General features: G+C 48.2%; 1 protein-coding gene across 11 annotated transcripts in view; it reads right to left on the bottom strand.

Moving 5' to 3' along the window:
• The window catches only part of CUL9 (cullin 9), a 42,573-nt gene that overhangs the window by 7,093 nt on the left and 9,472 nt on the right, over positions 1–26,008 (bottom strand). For 6 of the 11 annotated variants that reach the window (XM_063667030.1, XM_063667034.1, XM_063667029.1 and 3 more), the window contains 22 exons: positions 24,260–24,467; positions 21,228–21,424; positions 20,631–20,848; positions 18,629–18,875; positions 18,112–18,217; positions 17,327–17,554; positions 16,957–17,047; positions 16,649–16,820; positions 14,658–14,763; positions 14,270–14,365; positions 13,883–14,058; positions 13,488–13,621; positions 12,936–13,115; positions 12,618–12,727; positions 12,052–12,542; positions 11,245–11,473; positions 10,970–11,159; positions 4,171–4,316; positions 3,898–4,027; positions 3,553–3,752; positions 2,137–2,384; positions 962–1,307 (listed from right to left, as the gene is read on the bottom strand). In XM_063667030.1, coding sequence (XP_063523100.1) covers positions 962–1,307; positions 2,137–2,384; positions 3,553–3,752; positions 3,898–4,027; positions 4,171–4,316; positions 10,970–11,159; positions 11,245–11,473; positions 12,052–12,542; positions 12,618–12,727; positions 12,936–13,115; positions 13,488–13,621; positions 13,883–14,058; positions 14,270–14,365; positions 14,658–14,763; positions 16,649–16,820; positions 16,957–17,047; positions 17,327–17,554; positions 18,112–18,217; positions 18,629–18,875; positions 20,631–20,848; positions 21,228–21,424; positions 24,260–24,467 — 4,249 coding nt within the window. Of the gene's footprint in view, positions 1–961; positions 1,308–2,136; positions 2,385–3,552; positions 3,753–3,897; positions 4,028–4,170; positions 4,317–10,969; positions 11,160–11,244; positions 11,474–12,051; positions 12,543–12,617; positions 12,728–12,935; positions 13,116–13,487; positions 13,622–13,882; positions 14,059–14,269; positions 14,366–14,657; positions 14,764–16,648; positions 16,821–16,956; positions 17,048–17,326; positions 17,555–18,111; positions 18,218–18,628; positions 18,876–20,630; positions 20,849–21,227; positions 21,425–24,259; positions 24,468–26,008 lie in introns of those variants that run through there. The other 5 variants (XM_054491214.2, XM_054491216.2, XM_063667031.1 and 2 more) reach the window with 2 other exon arrangements.

Genomic DNA, 26,008 nt, shown 5'->3' with positions numbered 1-26,008 from the left:
TCTGTACCTCAGCCCCACATTTTTTATTTTTGAAGATGACTCACTCCCCATCTGCAAGCTTCTCTGTGACCACTATATAGAAGCAAGCCTATAGAGCAAGAAGACCCTGAGGCAGGGTCTCACTCTGTCCTCCAGGCTGAAGTGCAGTGGCGAGATACTGGCTCACTGCAGCCTCTGCCTCCCAGGCTCAGGTGATCCTCCCACTTCAGCCTCCCGAGTAGCTGGGACTATAGGTGTGCACCACTATGCCCAGCTTATTTTTGTATTTTTTTGTAGAGACGGGGTCTTGCCATGTTGCCCAGGCTGGTCTCGAACTCCTGGGCTCAAGCAATGTGCCTACATCGGCCTCCCAAAGTGCTGGGATTACAGGCATGCACACTACCTCACCAGGCCTATTTTTAAAAATTTTTGTATTAAATGAGAGTATATGATAAAAGCAGTAATAGTGCACTGAGATGTGGGGACTTAAATGGTGATAAGGGCAACCACAAACTAGAGTCATCGCCAATCTACTAACACTTTTGCAAACACTTCACAAAGTGTCTTGACATCTATTTTACACATATATCTCTTAGTTCTAACTTGGCTGATAATGGGAATCCTGTGAGGAGGCTTTAAAACTTCCTCTAGATTTCTCACCTCCAGAGATTCTGGTTTAATTAGTCTGAGGTATCGTCTGGGCATTAACACTTATAAAAGCTTCCAGTGATTCTAATATGAAGCTCAGCTGGAGAACCATTGGTATATATCGCTGGATCTCAACCACCACCCTTTAGAGTGTCAAGGCAGGTGGTACCACTTACAGATGACAAAATTAGTTTAAGAGGGACTAAGAGACTAAATCCACTATTGCCCAGGTGATGAAAATGGCAGTGCTGGGCTAGAACTCAAGAATTCCCAAGGGATTTTGTTAGGGTAGGGCAGAAAGCCAGGGGCAGGAGCAATGCTGGTGGGGCCTCACCTTACAGCAATAGTGCATGCAGCAGAGAGAGGGCAGGTCGTCGTCACACCCCAGGGGGCTCACACAGACGGGGCAGTGGTCAGGCCGTGCGGGTACAGCCTGGGCCTGGGGTACGCACAGCCCAGCTGCCAGCAGCAGTGGCTCAGGGTCCTCACTGTAGCTCTGCAGCAGCTGTTCAGCGCCCCAGTGGGAATGAGCCAAAAGGTGCTGAGCGACATCTGGCTCTAAGTTCAGCGTCTCCTGCACCTGACACACCGTCTGCTTCATCAACCCTTCTACTTCCTGGGGGCTCATGGTGCGGCCTGCAGGCAACTGTAGAGATGCCAGGGTAGCCACAGCTTCTGGGCTTGTGGGGAGGGAAGAGACAGAAGTCAGTATTCCTGCCCTGCTATCCGGCCTACTAACTGAACCCCACCTGGCCCCCAGCTCCCTACTTGAGCATACTTGCTCGCTTGCCTAAGCAGCCTCAAGATAACCACCCAAACCAACCGTCAGAGCAGGTCCTCCACAGAAGCACCTGTAAATGTCAGGGTGGGGCTGGCTGTTGCAATGACTGGGGACAAAATAGGTATCTAATGGTCAGGGTGCTAAGAGACCAATAGCTGATGGGACAGTCCCATGTAGGTCTCACCCCAATGGTGGCAGCACCTGTAGTGAGAACAGGAGTCTCCATCCTTACTGCTCAAGTGTGGTCTGTGGACCAGCAGCACAGGCATCACAGAGAGCTCTGCTGTTAAATCTGCATTTTAACACTAGCGCCATGTTGAGGTTCGAGAAAGATTACTCGAGATAATTCACTTTACACATGATGCAAACAGCAGGCATGAAAGGCAGGGCCATAACAGCTTCCAATGAACATTAAAAAGCTTTAGAGGTGCTGGTTGATTAGAGAAATCCTATGGCAAATTCCTCTGTAGAACAAACTTCCTGAAAGTTTGTATATTTAACTGAGTAGAGTACATAGTTAGCACTCAATACGTATTTGCAGGCCTCTGATTGGAAAGGGGTGGTGGTGCTGGGAGGGTCAATAAAAACTACCAAAGTCAGGGAAATAACAGGGATAGGGAAAAGGGCACTAGACAAGGAAAGAAGGGAAGTGTTTCTCCACAAGGGATCTTGGCTTTGGCATGACAACCTCTCCCACCTCACTGCAAGGGGTCAGGTGGGGCGGCTACCTAGGCTTGGAGGTTTTGCTCTGGCTGCCACAGAAAGGGACATCTGCCTGACCCCGGCAGGGCCCCATGGGCTCTGGAGCAGCATACATCAGGATCTGGGGCCGGTCATCACGCCGTTTCACGTAGCCCTGGCCTAAGAGGTGCAGGATGCAAGAGAGGACATCTGTACTGGTACAGGCCACACCCCCAGCAACAGTGTGGCCCAGGGTTCCAGGAGGATTTGGACCCTTCTGCCAGGCCTCCAGCACCTGGATAGGAGGAAAGAAACAAGAAGGCCACTTTTATGTAGGGAGCAGGCTGCTGGGCTCAATGCCCAGCTCTGCCACTTATTTTTCCCCCTTTTTTTTTTTTTAAGAGACAGTCTTGCTCTGTCAGCCAGGCCAGAGTGCAGTGGCCTGATCATAGCTCATTGCACCCTCAAACTCCTGGACTCAAGTACTCCTCCTGCATGAGCCATGGTGTCTGGCGGCTCTGCCACTTACTAGCTGTGTGATTGTGGATTAGTTACTAAGTTTCTCTTTTTTTTTTTTCCAACTGTCTCGCTCTATTGCCCAGGCTGGAGTGCAGTGGCACCATCTCTCACTGCAACCTCTGCCTCCTGGGTTCAAGTGATTCTCCTGCCTCAGCCTCCCAAGTAACTGGGACTACAGGTGTGCACCACCATGCCCAGCTAATTTTTGTATTTTTAGTAGAGATAGGGTTTCACCATGTTGGCCAGGCTGGTCACGAATTCCTGACCTCAAGTGATCCACCCGCCTCAGCCTCCCAAAGTGCTAGGATTACAGGCGTGAGCCACCGCGACCGGCCACTACTAAATTTCTCATACTTCACTGTTCTTATCTGTCAAATGAAATAAAATAACATTTATAGGATTGTTGTGAAGATTAAATGATGACTTTTTTTCTTTTTGAGACAGAGTCTTGCTCTGTTGCCCAGGCTGGGGTACAGTGGCACAATCTTGGCTCACTGTAACCTCCGCCTCCTGGGTTCAAGCAATTCTCATGCCTTGGCTTCCCAAGTAGCTGGGATTACAGGCATGTGCCACCATGCCCAGCTAATTTTTATATTTTTGGTAGACACAGGGTTTCGCCATGTTGGCCAGGCTGGTCTCAAACTCCCGGCCTCAAGTGATCTGCCCGCGTTGGCCTCCCAAAGTGCTGGGATCGCAGATATGAGCCACTGTGCCTGGCTGGATTAAATGACTTAATCATGCAAACTCTTAGGATAGGGCTTGGTGCATGGTAAACACTCATGCCTTATCTTTATCTCCTGTCTATCTGCTCTGTCAGGAACAGAAAACCCAGATGGAAGTGTCACCCTACAGAAGTCTTATATTGAAAGAGTTCACTGTGTTCATCCCCAATCCCAAGCATGACTCCCTCCCTCCCCCAACTTCATGGTCCCCTCTCTGCCTACCAGACAAACCAGCTGATCAATGTGGAGGCCCTTTTCCCCATGGGCTTTGAGAATACGAACAAGAAGACAGCTCAAGAGATTCCTCTTCTGTTCCAGGGTTCGGCCCTCATCCTTCTCTACGTTCAGGTATGCCTGGGAAGGTATCAGCCACAGGGCCTCCCCACTGCGCTGGGGCCCAGGCTCATGAAGCTGCAGCACACCTGGAACCCGCTCCCAGTCAGGTACCGGAGGAGGCAGAGGGACAGATGAATGGGGACTAAGATGACCCCATTCTCACAGTCCCCCCATCTTGAGGGCAACCCCCTGACCAGCAGCAGAGGCTCAGCCCGGCCCCCAGTGACCTACCCCTGTGTGGAAAGTCCTGGCCCTCATGCAGGGTCAAAGGGCCATTCCCCGAGGTGAGGGGCACAAGTGCCTGGAGCAGCAGCTCTGGGGAGAGGTCAGAATCCTTCAGCAAGGTCTCTACTGACACCTCCTGATGAGGAGAAACGCCCAGTCAGGAGTCAAAGGAAAGAAAAGGAAGAGGGGAGTAAGGATGAAGGAGGACCAGGGTTTAGCAGGAGAACAGCGACAGATAAGGTGGCAGAGAAGGCAGAGAGAGGCTAAGGGCTGAAGCACCTCTGTCTGATTGAATTTCAGCAGCAGCCACATCTGCACGGTAGACACATGCAGTGTCTGGTTCCCAAACTGCAGCTCAGCCCGGCCCAGCCACGTCCACTGCAGTCGCCGATGTGGTCCCATGTCCAGGACTGGATGGTTCTGACCTAGACAAGTATCAAGGAGAAGGGTGGAGACACAGAATGGGCGAAACAAGGGGTTTAGGGGTTGAGGTGTCAAGCTTTGCTCCTACTAGCCCCTATGGGGAGGAGGGCCCCAGCATTTTCAGACAGAGAGATACCTTGTCAAGCTTCCAGATCTCAGCCTTCTCTGTGCCTGCCTCCCTGATGAGCCACGGGTGTCTAGGAGCCCATCCCTAGTCCCAGCGCCTAGCCCTGAGCCAGGCAGTTTCCACGCAAAAACACCAGAGAGAAAACACTTGCATTTTGCCCTCAAGGAGCTCACAGTTTTAAAGACCCACTGGGCTGGATCTCTTCCTCCTCCTGTTTCACAGCTCAGGCAAGGTGAGCCTGAGACATCTGTTCATACTGGAAAGCAAGGAAGCTGTCAAAGGGACAGTATTAAAGGGACCAGGAGCCTGCCTGAGAGATGCTCTCTTACCAAAGATGGGACAATTTGAGCATCCAAAAAAAAAAAAAAAAAAATTCACCTGCAATGTGTGATGGAACCACACAAAATATTTTAAAATCTGTGAGTTCATAATGATATATTTTTAAAAGACCTCATTGGTTATATTTAAAAGATACTAGAGAACCAATACATTATTTTTAAAATGAGTTAAAAATAATTGGAAGAGGAAACAATCAAGCCTTTCCTGTATAAACCGGACTTCAGGGTATATAAACAGTTGGTGAAAGGGTTTCTCTTGAAAGCATTCCAGCTAATACATGAAGAAGGAATGACAGAACTAGATATAACTATTTCATAACCCCTAATGAAATGACAGACCTAAGCAATGGTAGAAATGCCTGCCTGGTGAAAAGCTGATGGAAAATTACATGTAATGTACAGACAAGACTGACACACTGAAATCCATTGATCCATCTCAACATCACAAAGGGAGACAGGCTGAACCTGCCTCCTGGTGGAAGGACACATACCACCAATGAAGTGTTCTTGCCTGAGAAATCAAACCCAAATCTGAATAAGCCTCTACACCTACAAATCAGTTTTCAGGAAATAAAGGAGACAGAGGAATATGCTTGAGGACACCACGTGAATGCAATCAGGAAAATCCAGCCTGTGAATGAATAACCCACTTTCCTCCAGAAATAATTGCAAGGAGGATAAAATGGGAGGTGGAAATCTATAGAGTAAGGGAGATGTAAGATAATGCAACCAAATGCAATGCGTGGACCTTGTTTGGATCCTCACTAAACAAAATAACTAACCAAAAAACCCTGAGGCAATCAGGGAAATATGAGCAATGACTGTATACTTGATACAAGGAATTGCAAATTTCTAAATATTTGATAACTGTAGTATCCTTTTTTTTTAAACAAAGAGTACTTATCTTTTAAATTTTGGGAGTGGGGAATAGATGCGGGTACAGATTGAAGCAAGATTGGCCATGAGCTGACGTATTTTGGAGTTTAGTCTGTCTACATTTGTATATGCTTGAAATTTACAATAAGAAGACTTTTTAAATGAGGGTGAAAATAACCCTTCTCAGACAAATAAAAAAAACTGGTAGGGTTTTCCACCAAACTCCTCAATGAAGACACTTTTTTTTTTTTTTTTTTTTTTTTGAGATGGAGTCTCACTCTGTCCCCCGGGCTGGAGTGCAGTGGCACGATCCCGGCTCACTGCAACCTCCACCTCCCAGGTTCAAGCAATTCTCCTGCCTCAGCCTCCCAAGTGGCTGGGATTACAGGCATGCACCACCATGCCTGGCTAATTTTTTTATTTTGATTAGAGACGGGGTTTCGCCATCTTGGCCAGGCTGGTCTCAAACTCCTGACCTCAGGTGATCTGCCCGCCTCAGCCTCCCAAAGTGCTGGGATTACAGGCATGAGCCACCTTAGAAGTATCTGAAGATACTTCTAACAGATGTATTTTAAAAAGAAGAAGGACCAAGAGGCAAAGGAAACGGTGACTAAAGCAACTGGCATGGTGGCAAATGTAAATATCCCTGAATAAATAATAATAATGACAATGTTGGAAGTTAAAAAAAGATAATTCTAAAATATGGAACAACAGTAATAACTAATATGGGAGTTAGAGCTGGAGTTAACATTTTCTAAGGTCCTTTTATTGTTCAGAAAGGTAGGAAGTGATATTAGCTAATCAATGATGCAGGTTAAAAATACAAGGGTATTCAATTATAGAAATAGAATGCCTAAGTTCTAAAACTGATATAGACAAAAAAGAAATGTTTTAAAAACAATCAATCAATCCAAAAGAAGAAAGAAAAAAGATAGCACAAAACCCCAGGGTAGAATCATATGTATATAGGTGTTAAATTTATTCTTCTTTAAACATAAGAAGGGTAAACAAAAACATAAAATAAGAAGTTAGAAAGTCAATTAATGAATAATAAATGAATTCATTGAGTTTATTATTTATGAATTTATTATGAATTTGTTATTCATAATAAATAGGCTAAAATTGACATCTTAAAAAGAGATTGTCAGGTTGAACAAAAAACAAATTCTAGGTTTTTATAAGACATGTGCCTAAAACATTAAGGGTATGGCAAAGTTAAAAGCAAACAATCCCAGGGGAAATTCTAACAAAATTAGAATACTGGCATGATTTTAAAGTATCTCCCCCGACAGACTGCTTATTAATTGTAGCAAGGAGAAAAAATATTAACTGTATGAGTGGAGAAAGCAAACAATCTCTTGGCCAGGCTGACAAAATTAACACATAAGGAAGGGGCAGATGAAAACTGTGTGCTCCAGGGTGTAAAGCCTTGGGAAGTACATGCCTGCCATATACTTAGTATTTTGCCTGGGAATGCATAACCTGAATCTAATCATAAGGAAATATCATACAAACTTAAAACGAGGAACCATTTTTAAAATGTCGGCCAGGCATGGTGGCTCACGCCTGTAGTCCCAGACTTTGGCAGGCCAAGGTGGGCAGTTCACAAGGTCAGGAGTTCGAGACCAGACTGGCCAACATGGTGAAACCCCATCTCTACTAAAAATACAAAAATTAGCCAGGCATGGTGGTGGGCACCTGTAATCCCAGCTACTCAGGAGGCTGAGGCAGGAGAACTGCTTGAGCCCGGGAGGCGGAGGTTGCAGTGAGCTGAGATCACACCATTGCACAGCAGCCTGGGCAACAAAGCAAGCCTCCATCTCAAAAAAATAAATAAAAAATAAAAAATAAAATAAAAAATATAAAAGGGTCCAGATGCGGTGGCTCATGCCTGTAATCCCAGCACTTTGGGAGGCCGAGGCAGGCAGATCACAAGGTCAGGAGTTCGAGAACAGCCTGGCCAATATGGTGAAACCTTGTCTCTACTAAAAATACAAAAAAATTAGCCAGGTGTGGTGGCGCACGCCTATGGTCCCAGTTGCTCTGGAGGCTGAGGCAGGAGAATCACTTGAACCCAGGAGGCAGAGGTTGCAGTGAGCTGGGATTGAGCCACTGCACTCCAGTCTGGGCAACAGAGCAAGGCTCTGTCTCAAAAAAAAAAAAAAAGAAAAGAAAAGGACCGTATTCTCCAGAAATCTCAATGTCATAAAAGACAAAGAAAGAAAGGATGGGGAACTGTTCCAGATTAAAGGAGACTAAAGAGACATGCCAACTAAATGTAACAGGTGATCCTAGACTGATCCTGTCCTGGACAAAAAAATGAAGTCATAGAAAACATTATGGGTCAGTTGAAAAAATTAGAATGGCTGGGCACGGTGGCTCACGCCTGTAATCCCAGCACTTTGGGAGGCCGAGGCAGGCGAATCACGAGGTCAGGAGATAGAGACCATCCTGGCTAACATGGTGAAACCCTGTCTCTACTAAAAATACAAAAACAAAATTAGCCAGGCTTGGTGGCAGGTACCTGTAGTCCCAGCTACTTGGGAGGCTGAGGCGGGAGAATGGTGTGAACCCGGGAGGCAGAGCTTGCAGTGAGCTGAGATCACGCCACTGCACTCCAGCCTGGGCGACAGAGCGAGACTCCGTTTCCAAAAAAAAAAAAAAAGAAAAAAAAGAAAAAATTAGAATATGGAGGCTGGGCACAGTGGCTCATGTCTGTAATCCCAGCACTTTGGGAGGCTGAGGCAGGAGTTCGAGAACAGCCTGGCCAACATAGCGAAATTCTGTTTCTACAAAAATTAGCTGGGAGTGGTGGTACACACCTATAGTCCCAGCTACTTGGGAGACTGAGATGGGAGGATCACTTGAGCCTGGGAGGCGGAGGTTGCAGCTAGCCACCTGAGATCGTGACACTGCACTCCAGCCTGGATGACAGAGTGACACCTCCTCTCAAAAAATACAAGTAAAAGGACAAATTGTATACTTTGAATGTTTAAAATGGCAAATGTTACACTAGATATATTTTACCACAATTTAAAAAAAGGTACGCAAAATATTAAGAACTTCTCTCCATGCAAAAACAAAAAGCTAAAGATAGAAAAAGATAAACTGGAAAGCCAGTAACCAAAGAAAGCTGGTATACTATTAATACCAGAGAAAAACAGACTTCTAGAGAAAAAGCTTTATTAGAAAGAAAGAATGTCACTTCATAATAATGTTTCATTGACGCTGGAATTTCTAAACCTGCATGGTCCATCATAGTAGCCATTAGCCACATGTAACTATTTAAATTTAAACTAATTACGGCCGAGCGTGGTGGCTCACGCCTGTAATCCCAGCAATTTGAGAGGCCAAGGCAGCTGGATCACCTGAGGCCAGGAGTTCGAGACTAGCCTGACCAACATGGTGAAACCTCGTCTCTACTAAAAATACAAAAATTAGCCAGGCATAGTGGTGCACACCTATAATCCCAGCTAATTGGGAAGCTGAGTGAGGCAGGAGAATTGCTTGAACCCAGGAGGCGGAGGTTGCAGTGAGCCAAGATCAAGCCACTGTACTCCAGCCTGGGTGACAGAGTGAGACTCTGTCTCAAAAAAAATTAAAATAAAATAAAATAAAATAATAAACTGATTAGGATTAAATTAAATTATTTAGTTCCTCAGTTATATTAGCCACATTCCAAGTACTTAATTGCCACCGATGACTAGCATACTGAACGGTGCAGAAAAGAATTTTTCAATCATTGCAGAAAGTTCTACTGGATGGCACTGTTAAACTATTTTAACCTTCTAACAAAATAGCCAAAAAATATATATACAGTTAAACCAGTATGATTAGCAGTTTTAAAAAATTCACCATCATAGTGGTATATTTTAGCACACCTCTCTCAGTAGTAGATCAAGTAGACAAAAACTAGTAACTTTACAGAAGATGTGAACAAAACAATTAACAAGGTCAATTTGGTGAAATATGTAGAATCCAGTTAAGAATACACATTCTTCTTAATCACACATGAAACAGGTAAAATATGACCATCTACCAGGCCATAACGAAGTCTCAATAAACTGCAAAGATTCAGAATCATAGAAACCATGCTCTTTGGCCACAGGGGAATGAGGGTAGAAATATAAAACAAAAAAAATAATTAAACAAAGAAAAACTTGTTTGGAAATTAAAATATATATTCTTCTGAAAAACAAAATAAAGAAATAATAGTAGAAATTTAACAATTCTTAGAACTAAACAATAATAAAAATAATACGTAATAAAAACTTACAGAACATCCCAATGCCCATAAACAGCAGAAAGGGTAAATACATCCATATAATGGAATACGACTCAGCAAAATAAATGAATAAACTAATGATACCCCTGACAACCTGGATAACTCCCACAGACAGTATGTTTTGTGAAAGACATCAGACACAGCAGAATACTGTATGATTCCATTTATATGATGTTCAAATACAGGCACAAATTTATGGTGATAAAGGTTAAAAATAATGATTTCTCCTGGAAGAAGACATTGACTGGAAAGCGGGCATGAAGGAGACAGCCTTCTACGATGCTGGAAATGTTCTGCATCTTGATGGGGGTGTGAGGGAGGTAGATACATGGGTGTATATGAATATAATAATTCATGAAGCCCTACAATTAAGATGTGTGCACTTTACTGAATACTAGTTATATCCCAATCTAAAAAATCTTTTTGGCCGGGCACAGTGGCTCACCGAGGCGGGTGGATCACCTGAGGTTAGGAGTTTGAGACCAGCCTGGTTAACATGGTGAAACCCCGTCTCTACTAAAAATACACAATTAGCCGGGTGTGGTGGCACATGCCTGTAGTCCCAGCTACTCGGGAGGCTGAGACAGGAGAATCGCTTGAACCCGGGAGGTAGAGGCTGCAGTGAGCAGAGATCACACCACTGCACTCTGGTCTGGGTGACAGAGCGAGACTCCATCTCAAAAAAATAAAGAAAAAAAAAATTTTAAAACTTTATAGGATGCCACTAAAGCAGTATTGAGAGGGAAATGAATAGTCTTAAACACTTTTATTTGGAAAAAAGTCTGAAAAGACTAAAAATCAAATAAGCACCTCACTTGAAGTTAGAAAAAGAAAACAACAAATTCATAGAAAGTTGAAGAAACTGATGAGAGCAGAAATTAATGAAACTACAACCCATGCTTTCTCATCCCTCGCTAGGAGCTGATATTTTTCTTCACATCTATATCCTGTGCAAAGGTCCTCTCCTCTTCCTCTCTTGCCACCCCAAATCTCACCCCGATCTCCAATTTCCTCTCCCTAGTTCCTCACTGTGGCTGTAGAAACTGGAGAAACGGTCAAGGGCATCACAGAATTCTGTGGGAAGGCACTTTCTGGGATGGTGCAGGTAGCAGAGTGGGGAGACCGGCCAGCAGCGTGGTGACAGGACCAGTATAGAAATGGCTGGACTTGGATCTTCGATAAATAATTCTTTCTCAGCTTCCTCTTCCTCCTCTTCCTCCTGAGGGACAGAAGGATTTCAAGGGCCCTTGGGCTCCCTTCTTTGGTCTAGTCTTCTCTCACTCTCCTGTTCTCCCTGCTCTTACCTCCTCTTCCTCTAGTCTCTTTTCCTCCTCATCTTCCTGCTCCAAGAACAACTTGTCGAGCCGCTGGAGCTGGAAGAGGTGGAACTGGCGCTGCAGCTCCTCAGAGGTGCTCAGGCTCTGCAGCATCAGCTGGGGGAGGCGGTTGGGAAAACAGAGGCCAATCTGCTCTAGCACAGCCCCCTCCAGCCAGCTCGAACCAAAGCTCAGGAGACGGTCCGCCATATAATGCCTGCAGCACACACAGCCCGGGCCAAGCCTCAGTGTGGGTGCCACCGTGGCCCAGCCTCCCCCTCGAGAATGTAGGTCCCTCTGTCCCTCTGCCTGAGTCACACACCCTACCTCACCTCTTCTTTCCCACTCCCTTTCCACCAATGCATGACCACCTCCACTTTTTTTTTTTTGAGACAGAGTCTTGCTCTTGTCACCTAGGCTGAAATGTAATGACGCGGTCTTGGCTCACTGCAACCTCTGCCTCCCGGGTTCAAGCGATTCACCTGCCTCACCCTCCCAACTAGCTGGGATTACAGGTGCCTGCCACCATGCCACCACATCTGGCTAATTTTTGTATTTTTAGTAGAGAAAGGGTTTCACCATGTTGGTCAGGCTGGTCTTGAACTCCTGACCTCAGGTGATCTGCCCGCCAGAATGCTGGGATTACATGTGTGAGCCACCGTGCCTGGCCAGCCATCTCCACATCTTAATCTCTCCTCTGCACAGCCTCTTTTCTCATCTCCCCTATAAGACTCAAATCTTTCCACTCTCTAGATCTAGGCCTCCCATCCCCTATGCCTCCAGACCTGCACTCACTGATAGAAGTGCTCAAAAGTTGTGGCCAGTTCCAGACCAGAAAGGACCATAATGGGTTCCAGGTGCCGCTGAAGCTGTCCCAGCATTTCCACTCCAGGGGCTCCACCAATCAGGCCACCCTGGATCTGTTGGTCAATGTACCTGGCAAACTGCTCACTCATCTGGGGGCAGGGGAAGGGGCATGAGCAAACCATGAATGAGGGAGTGGAGTAGGAGACTGGGGAGCAAAATGAGGTGAAAGGGTGGAGCAGAAACAGATGAACTTGGAACACGAGCTTATAGCCCTGTGGGGAGCTGGTGGGACTCACGTGAGCAGCAGTGAGGAAGGACTGCTGCAGCAAGGCACCAGAGAAGCCACTGCGCAGAGCCAGCGTGAAGGCTGCCCGAGGCCCAAACAGCTCGGAGCCTGCTCTCTGCAAGTGCTCATAGAGTTTACAGTAACGAGGCACAAAGTCTGGGGCCCTCCAAGCTGCAGCCAGGAATCTGCCGACCTGAGGAGAAAGGCAAGAAATGACATAAAAGGAGCAGCCCCTCCCCTCTGCAGACTTCTGCTTGCTTCTGCCCACCTGCTCCTGCACCACGCTCAGCCAGCACTGGGTTATGTTCCTCAGGCTGCTGCTTGGAAGCACTGGCGAAGGCGCCGGGCTCCGGTCCCGACCCTTACTGTTCTTGCTGACTGTAGAGACAGAGGGAGAAGGAAGGGGTTTCATCTCAGCCTCTGGGTGAGTACACCGGTCTTGGGTAGTGATCTCCTGGAAAGGCCAGGAGGTCTCAGGGGCCTGGAAAGGCCGGTAGCAAAGCAGCAAGAGTAAGACCCAGGGAGGAGGAAGCCAGATACACCACTGTCCGCAGTCTCAGCTCCACTGGCCACAGCTGGGACTTACAGGGCCGAGTGGATGGCTCAGGAGAAGGCCCAGGAGGAGGCTCCACATGCACCAGCAAGTGGCAAAGGCGACGAACTCGAGAAGCAAAAGACGCTGCTCGACTCAAGGGGTTCCGAGAGGTCTCTCTCTGTTCTAAGTACTGATCCAGCAGCCATCCCAGGGCACTCACGCCTTCTGCATCTGAAAGAAGACAGGTCAGGAACAGGTCTCCATGGGAGATGGGAGAACAGACAGCTCAGGGCAGAGGAGGGAGAAAGATCAATTGTACAAAAAGGCTTGAGGGGTAGTGGGGCCCTAGTCCTCCCCTCACCAAGGTTTGCTTCAGCTGGAGTCAGGGGAGATGGTAACAGGGCGGGGATGGGGTAGTGGGAAAGATTCAAATACCAGAGTCTCAGGGAGCAGTGCCTGGGGCAGGAAGGAGAGAGGAACACTGAGGTGACAGGCCTTCAGGGATAAAGACAGGAACCAAAAGAACCAAGAACATTAACTCAGGTGATCCCTGGGAATAAGGACAAGGAACTGGTTAGTGGGGCCAGGTGTCAGCATGGTTACCAGGAGAGGTGATGTTCTGCACCAGGGGGCTGACCAGGGCCTCCCAGCAGGTCTTGCCCAGTGCCTGGGCGGCCTCATCATCAGGGAGGAAGCGGTCAGCAAAATTCTGCTCGTGGCGCAAAACCCTGTTCAGTCTGGGAACAAACAGTGCATGGTGGAGGATTAATGGCACCAATTTCCCAGAGGCCTCCATTCAAGTGCAAATCAGCTCCCAATCACCCCTGTTCGGTCCCTGACCCAACTTTTCCCGATTAACACAAACTTCTCACCTATGTTCACCTTCCCCCTCATGTCCTGGCTGCAGCTTTCCCTTCCGGACTCCCACAGAAGCATTCCTCCTACTTCTCACAGTGTCCTGTTCCCTTACCCATCTTCCCTCCTCAGGCCCCACCCACCTGGGACAGAGCTGGAGGAGGCGCCGGCGGTCCTCTGCTATGTCCCGGCTCCAGGCTTGTGCCCGAATTGTGTAGAAGAGACATGTTCGGCGACACAGCTGCTCCCGGAACAGTGGCCAGAATGTGGGCTTAGGGCCCAGGACCTCCACACCCCGAACCCGGGTGTCAATGCCGCCCTGGAACATGCAGACTTATCTGTCACCTAAGCCGCTTGAGCCACCAAGTACTACCAAAGCCAAGCCTCCTGCCCTGAGTTCCCTAGAACTGCTCAGGACATCCCCACATCTCTGGGACTCAACAGGTCCCTGGGCCATCTCCCAAGCAGATCAAGGAGAAACTTGTGTGCCACCTCCTCCTCCTCAGCCCTGGCTGACACCCTAGCACCACCTGCTGGCAGCGCTTTATGCGGATCTGGATGATGGGCCAGAAGCGGTTCAGGTTCTCCAAGAGGATCACCCGGCTGGCAGAGGGCATCACATTCACCTGGTAGGGCAGGGGAGAAGAGGGAGAGGAGAGAACTGTCACCTCCAGAAACAGGGTTGGAAAAATTGTTGACAGTAACCAAGTCGGTCATGGTGTGTGCCCTTCACTTCTCCTGCAGAGCCTAGGGATGGACGTGGCTCTGCATCCCTAATCCCACTCTCACTGCTTACAAGGCAACACCTTCCCAAGGGGAAGGGATGTCACCATTCCCCAGGGACTAGGTCCTTCCCACAGGCACTGGGACAAAAAGAAGGATGTGGAGCAAGGTGAAGGGGGGCACAAGGGTCCCCACCGTGTTGAGCTCAGTGCTGATGCAGCTGGTGCTGTCACCCCCAAACACCACCACCCTGGCTGGCATGTAGCTTGAGTCCTCACTGGCCACCAGCAAAGTGAGCTGCCTGGGAAAGAAGAAAGGAAACAGTCAAAGCTGGGCCTCTGGATGCGGTGGCTCACATCTGTAATCCCAACACTTTGGGAGGCTGAGGTGGGAGGACTGCTTAAGGCTAGGAGTTTAAGATCAATCTGGGCAACACTGCAAGACCCCGCCTCTACGAGATAAAAATCAAAAGAAAGAAATAAAAAGGCCAGAGCCCTGGTTTTAGTTCAAAACTATTTCAAGCCACCACTTCTTTCTCAGGTTCCTGTTCCTCTGCTGGCTCCTGAGGCAGCTGTCCCCACTAGACCCTCTGCTCTTCCCTCTATATTCACCCAAAGTGACTTAATTAAAACCCACAGTTTCAACTGAAAATTAATACACAGAGGACTCCATATCCACATCTCTATCCCAGGCCACTCTCCTGAGCTTTCATGCTATGTCCCCAACAGGTATTTCCATGTCATGTCCCACAGGCACCTCAGAGTCAACATGCCCAAATGAAATGATCCTCTGTCCACATAAACCTGTCCCGCTTCCTGTTTCTCTCCTGGGAAATAAAACTTCCGTGCACCCAGTACTCAACTAGAATACTGTCACTGAGGCCTTCACCGTCTCATGGCTTCCCTCACCCAAAGGCAAGTCTTGTGGACTCCACCTCTGAGGATTTCCCAGTCAATTCCCACTCCTGCTATCTAACCGAACACATGGATCCTTTCTCTACTAGACCACTGCATACACCTCCCACCTCCTTCTTCTACCTCCAGCCCAAACTCCCATAATTGTCAGAGTGAGCTTTCTCAATAAAAAATCTAGTTTTCTCTCCTCCCTTCTTAAAATCTTCCAATGGCTCTCCCAACTTTTGGAATAAAGTTCAAACTGCTTAGCTCACAAAACATTTTGTGATCTGCCTTTGCCTACTTTTCTGGCCTGTATCTTCCGCCACTTAGATATACACAGCTTTCGGCCGGGCGTGGTGGCTCATGCCTGTAATCCCAGCACTTTAGGAGGCCAACGCGGGCGGATCACGAGGTCAGGAGGTCGAGACCATCCTGACTAACACGGTGAAACCCTGTCTCTACTAAAAATACAAAAAATTAGCCAGGCGTGGTGGCAGGCACCTGTAGTCCCAGCTACTCGGGAGGCTGAGGCAGGAGAATGGCGTGAACCCAGGAGGCAGAAGTTGCAGTGAGCCGAGATCGCACCACTGCACTCCAGCCTGGGGGGCAGAACGAGACTCCATCTCAAAAAAATAAATAAATAAATAATAAAGATATACACAGCTTTCAATTGCAACCAAACATGATTACTTAAAGTCCCTCCAAATACACTGTTTCTTACTTCCATTTTGCACATATGCTGTCCTTGTGCCTAGAATATTGCCCTCTCTTTATCTACCTAATTTCAATGTCAAAACCCAGCTCAGTCACCCCCTCCTTCCAGAAGGAAGTCTGCTCTCATGCCTGTCAGTTTCAGGTCCACATGTGGACCGCAATGCTTTTTCTTACTCTGTGCTCTTACTTGATTTTCTAGTGTAGCTCCCCAGCTGGAATGTAGGTACCATATCTTATTGTCCTTCTATTTCAAGACCCTTGCACAGTGCCTGACACAAATGCCTGGCATTAAACAAATGCCCAAAGGAGAAATGGATAAGTGAGCTGTTCATCTCCCTCAACACTAAGCACAGGGCAGTGCCATCTGTACCTGTTGGAGTACAGATCACCAGACTCTGGGAGTGAGGGGATGTCTATACTCAGCAAAGGCAGGTCAATGTATCTATGTGTTCACTGCACAAAATAGGTTTCAGTGTGTCCCTCAGGCAGGGGGTTATAGCTGGGGTTGTGTGTATCTGGGTGCTTTGGGGAAGTATCCTGGGGCACAGCAGAACATTCATATATGTGTGTTCACACCTAACAAGAACACCACGGTGCATGTGCAGGGTGATGTAGTGGGAGCCGGTGCTGCCGTTGGACTCCCAGTAGGTCTTGGGGTTGTGGTCCGTCAGCTTGCTGGCCCGGTGCGGGTTGGAGGACACCTCCACCTTCTCCCAGCACTTGTCCTCCTTCACTTCCACACTGGAGCCTGGGGGCAAGTGGGAAGGGGTGGCGGTCACAGCCAGGTTCGTTGAGAGGAAAAAGGAAAAGGTCTAGGGAGCAGGAAGGGAAGGGGAGAACAGACACTGGATGGGAGCCAGGAGAAAGCAGATGACGGCACTAACCCTGGCAGAGATGCCTGAGGAACACATCAAAGAAGGGGATATTGATGGGTTGGTGGGTTCGTCTGTGGTCTTCGATCTGGCCCAGCACCATCTGCAGCCGGAATATCAGGGAGAATGAGGAAGAGGAGAGGGAGGAACACAGAGAAACGCCCAGAATCAGGTAGAGAGAAAAAGTCAAGGGTCAATGGTACACTCAATTCCTCTCTCCCCACATTTTGACAGAACCATGTGGAGTCAAGGTTAGGAAACAAGTGCCCCAGATTTGCTACAACCTGTGCCAAACAGGGATACCAAAGAGGAACACAGTGAATCCCCTTCTCCTGCTTCTGACCTGCATTCTCTCAGCTGCATACCCACAGCCGCTCCTCACCTGAATGCAGCCAGCCAGGATGCTGGAGGTGAGGTTGCTATAGAGCTGTGCATACTTCTCACACTCTGTCACCAGGTCCCGAAGCTCACAGCCCAGCAGCAGCTGAGCTGAGTGCTTGTCCAGGACTTTGGAGAGGATCTCTTTTGCTCCCAGGCAGCAGAGCACCACAGCATAGTCCTTATGCATCGAGGCCAGGCGATGTAGGAAGCAGGTCAGCTCCTGAACAATCTGAGCCCAGAGCCACATAGATTAATTTACAGGAAACAAGAGGTAGGACATGTAGGGATTGAGGAGAGGGTTCAGTAAAGGAAGTGTCGTGGCTGAGATTGTGGAGACACGCCAACGCCCAGGGAAACAAGAGTACCAAAGGCAGGGTGGAGTAAAATAGAGGAGTGCTGGGACTCCAGAGTGAGTTGGCAGAACAGAGCTTGGGCACAGCTTTCCAGGCTGCTTCCTGCCAGGCCAAGCTATGTTAACCCTAGTGCCTGAGCCTCACTCTCCAATGCACAAACCCGGAAGGGAGGAGAGCTATTTGGATTGGTGAATGTGGGCTTCTCCTTAGTCCAGAGTCTAAAATCCAAATCTAAAATCATCTAAAAGGTTTATACTTCAAAGATTCCAGTTCTGAAGATTCTTAGATTACATTACCCTTCCTCCTCCTACACCCATCCCAGTGCCCCAAGATCCATTCAGAAAGGCTCTGCTATGCCCTCCAGAGCCTCACAAGGAAGTTGGTGCCCCAGATGCTGCCCTTCACTCTCTTCCCCTTGCCAGGGTTCTGGTACCTCAGAATCACTGCTAGGGCCACTCAGGCAGTTGAGGCAGGGCTCCAAGACCTCGTGCCAGGGGAGGACCATTGTCTCAGGGAAATCCAGCAGTCGGGTTATGACCCTGGTGAGGGGGTAGAAACGAGTGAAGTCAGGCCAGGCACGGTGGCTCACGCCTGTAATCCTAGCACTTTGGGAGGCCGAAGTGGGCGGATCACCTGAGGTCGGGAGTTCGAGATCAGCCTGACCAAAATGGAGAAACCCCACCTCTACTAAAAATACAAAATTAGCTGGGCATGGTGGCACATGCCTGTAATCCCAGCTACTCGGAAGGCTGAGGCAGGAGAACCGCTTGAACCTGGGAGGCAGAGGCTGCAGTGAGCCGAGATCGTGCCATTGCACTCCAGCCTGGGCAACAAGAGTGAAACTCCATCTCAAAAAAAAAAAAAAAGAAAAAAGAAAACAAACAAGTGAAGTCCCTGAAGTCTGCCAGTTTCCCTCGTCCCAATGCATGGTGCCTCAACAGGCCCCTCACCTCAGCACAGACAGCAGCAGAGTCTTGTTGGGCCCCGGAGCATCCAGAGTCCGCAGCAACAGGAGGAAAGGCTGGGTCTCCTGCTGGAGGCGCTTGAGGAGGGGCCTCACGGCACCTCCGGGGCTGCCCTCATGGCACAGCACACGCTCCAAGTCCAGGAGTAGTTCTGCAGATGGGCCCCCAACCAGGGATCGAATCAGTAGCTCAGGGGACCCATCCTGACCCTGGATGATGGGGGTCTCTAGTGCTGCAGCCAGACACACCGGAGGGAAAAATGTGGATGAAGAGTCTTACCAGTTTGTCAAACTGAGAACTGGGAAGGTCCAGAAAATCACCCCAAAATTTTCCTTCTATATTGAGGATGTCTATAGTTTTTAACCAAACTATGAGGGATTTTCTTTCCTGACCCCAAATACAAACCTAATCAGATTTGAAAAAAAAACCTAGTATAGCAAACATTGTCGAGTTAAACACAAGACACTTTAAATCTCTTATAGTCCTATTATTAAATGTTAGCTATAGTAAATATTAACTATGATGATTATATCCCTGTACTACCTGCATGGTGGCTTTAGGTACACAGACTAAAAGATACATATATATTTCCTATTTTTTTTTAAATGGAGTCTCACTCTGTCACCCAGGCTGGAGTGCAGTGGCGTGATCTTGGCTCACTGTGACTTCCACCTCCTGGGCTCAAGTGATTCTCCTGCCTCAGCCTCCCAAGTAGCTGGGATTACAAGCACCCACCATCGTACCCGGCTAATTTTTGTATTTTCAGTAAAGATGGGGTTTCCCCATGTTGGCCAGGCTGGTCTCAAACTGCTGACCTCAAGTGATCTGCCTGCCTCAGCCTCCCAAAGTGCTGGGATTAAAGGCATGAGCTATTGCACCTGGCCACATATTTCCTATTTCAATATCCCTCCATACTTCTAGGTTTTCACTTGTTTTTCAATCACAAAGGGTTTCTTCCCCAGTATCAATATCTAATATTTCCAGGCACAAGTGTTCTGTACCATAAATTATAATTTCTCTTAAGAAGGCCTCCCTATTCTGTGAAGAGAAAGTTAAGGTTAGGCCAGGCACAGTGGCTCACGCCTCTAATCCCAGCACTTTGGGATGCCAAGGCGGGCAGATCACAAGGTCAGGAGTTCGAAACCAGCCTGACCAACATGGTGAAACCCTGTCTCTACTAAATATACAAAAATTAGCTGGGCGTGGTGGCGCGCACCTGTAATCCCAGCTACTCAGGAGGCTGAGGCGGGAGAATTCCTTGAACCCGGGAGGCGGAGCTTGCAGTGAGCAGAGATCGTGCAACTGCACTCCAGCCTGGGTGACAGAGTGAGACTCCATCTCCAAAAAAAAAAAAAAGTTAAGCTTAAAAGAAAAAAAAAGAAAGGCCTCCCTAGATGTCATTTCAATGAGTCTTCTACTGTCCAATAATACTGGGCCAAACCTAGCCCAGATGGATATGAATCCACATATGTTTAAAGCCATTCAAGAAGGCAATTTCCAGCCAGGTGCAGTGGCTCACACCTGCAATCCCAGCACTTTGGGAGGCAGAGGCAGTGGATCTCCTGAGGTCAGAAGTTCCAGACCAGCCTGGCCAACATGGTGAAACCCTGTCTCTACTAAAAATACAAAAATTAGCCAGGTGTGGTGGCAGGTGCCTATAATCCCAGCTACTCAGGAGGCTGAGGCATGATAATTGCTTGAACCCAGGAAGCAGAGGTTAGTGAGTCGAGATTGTGCCACTGCACTCCAGCCTGGGAACAAGAGCAAAACTCCATCTCAAAAAAAAAAAAAAAAAAAAAAGCAATTTCCTTGCACATATTCCACAGTCTCCCTCTTCTTGGTCGGGAGGTTCTACTTAAGACCTAACTTGAGCACAATGCTTGCTCATTTCCTGAAGTTTCCTTGTATCTTTCCAGTAAGGAGCTGATATGTAAACCTGGCTAGCACTGTGTGATTCCTCTGCAAAACCACCCCTGCACAATTGTACCTGCACACTCAGGGCTGCCCGGCGGCTCTGAGTAGCGATTGAGAAGCATCATGAGGATGGTGCGTGTGGTTGGCATAGGTTCTGTTCCTGGTGCTATCCCTGAGTGCCTAAACAACGTGTCTCTCAGCTCTCGGGTTATAATCTGGTCTCCCAGAGTGTGGTGGTTGCACAAAAGCAGGTTGAGCAGGAGTAAGCCATTTCTCGCTGCAGAAGAGCACCTGGGAGGAGGGAGGTGACCAGGAAGAAACTGAGAGACCACGAATGCAATGGAAGCAGCAAAGCAAGCACAGAAGGCCAGGCAGCTAGGGAGCAAAGGGCTCCAGTGGGCCCTCTGAGCCAGGACACCTGATCCCCTGACCTCGGGCCACTCCTCCCAAACCCATAAAGGGAGGTCAGTGTGTCTCTGCCCTCTCTGGGAATCTCCCTATCCCCAATCCACTTGGGTTCTCTTCCAACAACAGTTGGCAGGGCCACCAATGCTTAATCCGGAGGTGACAATGTGAGGGGAATTTCTGTGGAGGACATGAGCCTGGAGCACAGGAGTAGCAGGGTTTGGGACTAAGCAGGAGCCTGGAGTTGGGAGGGTAATGCCCTGACCCCTCAGTGTTCAGCATCAGGATCACGGCTGCAGGGACAGTGAGGAGCAGGCTCTCAGAGCCCGGGCGTGTGGCTGAGTCGATGCTGGCGAAGATCTCTCTGGTCATCTGAGCATCAAACAAAGAGTGGATAGAATCTCGGCCAGTAACAAAAGTGGGGATCTCCGAGGAGGTGGCGACGGCCAGCATCTTCAGTGCCTGTGAGGGGAATGTGAAAGCAGAGTGAGGAGGGGGCAGAGTCACCATGAGGAAAGGGAGGCCTCATTCTAGACCTCAAACTTTGGGGCAGCTGAGCTGTTTGCAGATAGGTAGAGTAGGAGACAGAAATGGAAGAGGTAGTGATGGGACATCAAATACTACAAAGAGAGGGAAGGAGGGAGGGAGGAAGGAAAAGAAAAAAGAAAAGAAACTAAACAACAACAAAAAACCCTGAGACTGGATGGTAAAATTAGCCTTCCACTCCTCTTGGCCCCCAGGCTCGCAGCACCAAGGCTACCAGAGTGGGACAGCCACCCCTCCTGTATATTCCCCTCAGGATGGTGCCCCTCGCAGCATCTAGTTGTCTTCAGGGGCTTCTTACAGTTGTCTCCCATCTCACTTGCACTCCTTCCTTTGCAAAATCTCTCTTCCCTTGAGTTCCATGACTTCACATCCTCCTGGCTTTCCTCCTACCTCTCTGGTGTTCCTTTGCCCCAAGGAACTAAGGTTCCTTGTCCCCTTTCTCTGGACTCTGCACTCACCCACACTGAGGCAACCAGGTCCATTCACACTGCTTCAATTACCACCTATACGCCAAGTCTCCAAAACCTGTGTCTCCTGGCCTTAGCCAGCATCCAGCCCTTCTAGATAAGACTTCTTGGTTGTCTCACAGGCAGTGGTTGGCATTATAGGAAAAATAATTGTAATGTGCAAACCTGTTTGCTGGGACTATAGAGAAAAATTAAATTAAAATAGACACTATACAATCAGAGTGGAGAATGTCTCTCCTGGTGAAACGGTTGATTCTCTAGAAGAAACCCACGAGAGATGGACTGGGCTAGAAATAATTCTCAGGACAATACCTCTTGTAAGGCCTGGACCCTCCAAGCAACTTCTACTTCTCAGTGAAGCTTTCTCCCTGTAGTTACACCACCCTCCCCCAGTTAGCTGAGTTCTGTAGACTTTAAGTTATTAACAAAATGATGTAATTTTATTTCAGGGCAAGATTTTTTTGAGATGAAGTCTCACTCTGTCGCCCAGGCTGGAGTGCAATGGCGCAATCTCAGCTCACAGCAACCTCCCCCTCCCGGGTTCAAGCGATTCTCCCGCCTCAGCCTCCCAAGTAGCTGGGATTACAAGCATGCACCACCATGCCTGGCTAATTTTGTATTTTTAGTAGAGACAGAGTTTCACCATGTTGGCCAGGCTGGTCTCGAACTCCTCACCTCAGTTGATCCACCCACCTTGGTCTCCCAAAGTACTAGGATTACAGGCGTGAGCCACCACGCCCAGCCATTTTTATTTTTATTTTTTTGCCATGCTCTATAGTGGATGGCAATTGCTATGTTTTGGTCACGTAATTTGAGAGGATCAGGGAATTCTTTGAGCATGATGATCTAGACTATGAATGCCGGGCTGCTCTTGGTCCCATAAAAAAAAGCACCTCCCAGGCTGGGTGTGGTGGCTCACACCTGTAATCCCAGCACTTTGGGAGACTGAGGCGGGCGGATCATGAGGTCAGGAGATTGAGACCATCCTGGCAAACATGGTAAAACCCCGTCTCTACTAAAAATATACAAAATTAAGCTGGGCATGATGGCACGCGCCTGTAATCCCAGCTACTCGGGAGGCTGAGGCGGGAGAATCGCTTGAACTTGGGAGGCAAAGGTTGCAGTGAGCCGAGATCGAGCCACTGCACTCCAGCCTGGGCTACAGAGCAAGACTCCGTCAAAAAAAAAAAAAAAGAGAGAAAAAAAAAGAGAAAAGAGAAGAGAAAAGCGCCTCCTGGCCTCTCCCGGGATAGCCTGCTCTAAGAGGACACGTGCTCCCGTTCATGCTGCTGCCATTATACTACTGGAATCCATTCTCAGAACTGCTCTGGCCGAAGCCTGCCTGTCTCCCGCAGGAACCCTCAGGCTACACAGAGCTCCTCTGCCCGCACCACCCTACCAGCCAGCACTTCTGTCTGGAGTAACCAGGAAGCCAATTCTTCTGTAAGCCACTCTGGATAAGGGCCTTCCTTCCCGATTCTCTGGACAATGGCAATACTAGCTTTGTTTTACCCAAATCTAGTAACAGAGCATTTTCTATGTAAGGGTGCCACTTAGATAAAAGAGGAAAAAAATACTTTTGGTTTAATGGTCACATCTAGAAAATTAGCTTTTAACCAGACACCTAATAATAACTAAAAAGGCAGGAACACTCAATATACCTGAAAACTCAACTCCTGACCTTCTCCCCTATCTCCTCCTCCTGCAACATTCTCTCTCTCTCAGTAAACGGCCATTTCATGCACTCTGCTCCTTAATTTTACACCTGGGAGTCATTCTTAACCCTGGCCTGGGCCGGGCACGGTGGCTCATGCCTGTAATCCCAGGAGGCTAAGGGAGGAGAATCACTTGAACCCAGGAGGTGGAGGTTGTAGTGAGCTGAAATAGTGCCACTGCACTCCAGCCTAGGCAACAGAGCGAGACTCCATCACAAACAAACAAACAAACAAAAAACCTCCTGGCCTGGCACAGTGGCTTATGCCTGTAATCTCAGCACTTTGGGAGGCTGAGGTGGGAGGATCACTTGAGCCCAGGAGTTCAAGATCAGTCTGGGCAACATAGCAAGATCCTGTCTCCAACAAAAATAACCCCAAAACTCCCTTTTCCCTTTTTCCAAACACTCAATCCCCAAGAATGTCCAGATCAAACTCTTAAATCCATCTGCATCTTTCCATTCCAAAGTCTACTCACTGATCTGAAGCACCAAAGTATCTCCTCAAGATCGGTAGTCCCCAGTCTGCCTGTCTTGCCCATGGTTCTCTCCCGCCAGGCCCAATGTACTCACCGCCAGCCCAGCCTGCTGCACCAAGACAGAAGTCTTATATTCTTGCATACAGACCAGCACAGCATAGATGCCACCCTCCCTGGCAAAGAGCGGCCGCCACTCGTGCTTGGTCATGAGCAGGTAAAGGAGGCGCAGGGCCTGCACCACCACCATCTTCTCTCCCACCTGGTTGGTCAGCAGCTCCACCAGCATCTTCACTAGCTTCTCTCTGACAAGAGAAGAGATATTGGGGCTCCCCATCCCAAGGAGTCTTGCCTGACCTCCCAGCCATGGCACCATCGGACTCCCTGACCAATCCCATCCACCAAGATCTAGTCCATCCTCTCTGCCCCACCCAAACCTGCTCTCCTTGCTTCAGTCTCACCCCAATCCCCTCCCCTCTGCAGCCTAACTACCTCTGGCTCCTCGACTAATGAAGGAGGCAATAGAAAAAATGTTTACAAACTCTGGCTCACCTTTTCAAATAAATCTATAAATTCAAAGTGATGCTATGTTTACAAACTCTGGCTCATCTTTCCAAATAAATCTATAAATTCAAAGTGATGCTAATCAAAATGCCTAAAAGGTGGTTTTGTTCGTCTGTTCGTTTTTGAGATGGAGTCTTGCTCTGTTGCCAGGCTGGAGTGCAGTAGCGCGATCTCAACTCACTGCAACCTCCACCTCCTGGGTTTAAGTGATTCTCAAGCCTCAGCCTCTCGAGTAGCTGGGACTACAGGTGCATGCTACCACGCCCAGCTAATTTTTTGTATTGTTTTTCAGTAGAGACAGGGTTTCGCTATGTTGCCCAGACTGGTCTCGAACTCCTGGCCTCAAGCAGTGTACTTGCCTTGGCCTCGCAAAGTGCTGGCCTAAAAGGTTTTTAAAAACACCACAACAGGCAGATCCAGGCCTTGGAAATGTTGAGAAAAAAATAGTGGTAGCCAGGCGCAGCAGCTCATGCCTGTAATCTCAGCACTTTGAGAGGCTGAGGCAGGTAAATTGCTTGAGCCAATGGCTTTTGCCATGGGCAACATGGCAAAACCCCACCTCTACAAAAAATTATCTGGCATAGTGACCTGTGCCTGTAGTCTCAGGTACTTGGGAGGCTGAGGTGGGAGGATCACCTGAGCCTGGGAGGTCGAGGCAGCAGCAAGCTGTGATCATGCCACTGCACTCCAGCCTGGCTGACAGAGTGAGACCCTGTCTCAAAAAAAAAAAAAAAAAAAAAGTGGTAGGCTTGCCTATTATTATCAAAATATAAACATAAACTTGTAATAACTACAACCCTGGAACTGATACAGGGTAGCTAAATAGATCAATAGATGAGAAGAGAGATAAGGGTGGTATATAAGCCAGTAAAAAAGAAAAGGAAGAACCATTTAAAATATAATGTTGTCTGGGCACAGTGACATACACCTGTAATCCCAGCACTTTGGGAGACTGAGGTAGGTGGATCACTTGAGGTCAAGAGTTCAAGACCAACGTGGCCAACATGGTAAAACCCCATCTCTACTAAAAATACAAAAATTAGCCAGGCGTGGTGGCGCGGGCCTGTAATTCCAGCTATTCAGGAGGCTGAGGCAGGAGAATCGCTTGAACCCAGGAGGCAGAGGTTGCAGTGAGCCGAGACTGCACTGCTGCACTCCAGCCTGGGCGACAAAGCAAGACTCTGTCTCAAAAATAATTAATTAATTATTGACTGAGGTGGGAGGATTGCTTGAGGCCAAGAGTTTGAAACCAGCCTGGGCAACATAGTGAGACCCCATCTCT

Source organism: Pongo pygmaeus, chromosome 5, assembly GCF_028885625.2.
Source record: "Pongo pygmaeus isolate AG05252 chromosome 5, NHGRI_mPonPyg2-v2.0_pri, whole genome shotgun sequence".
NCBI lineage: Eukaryota > Metazoa > Chordata > Mammalia > Primates > Hominidae > Pongo > Pongo pygmaeus.
Note: the sequence above shows the minus strand (reverse complement) of the source record. Positions and strands in the feature narration are given on the sequence as shown.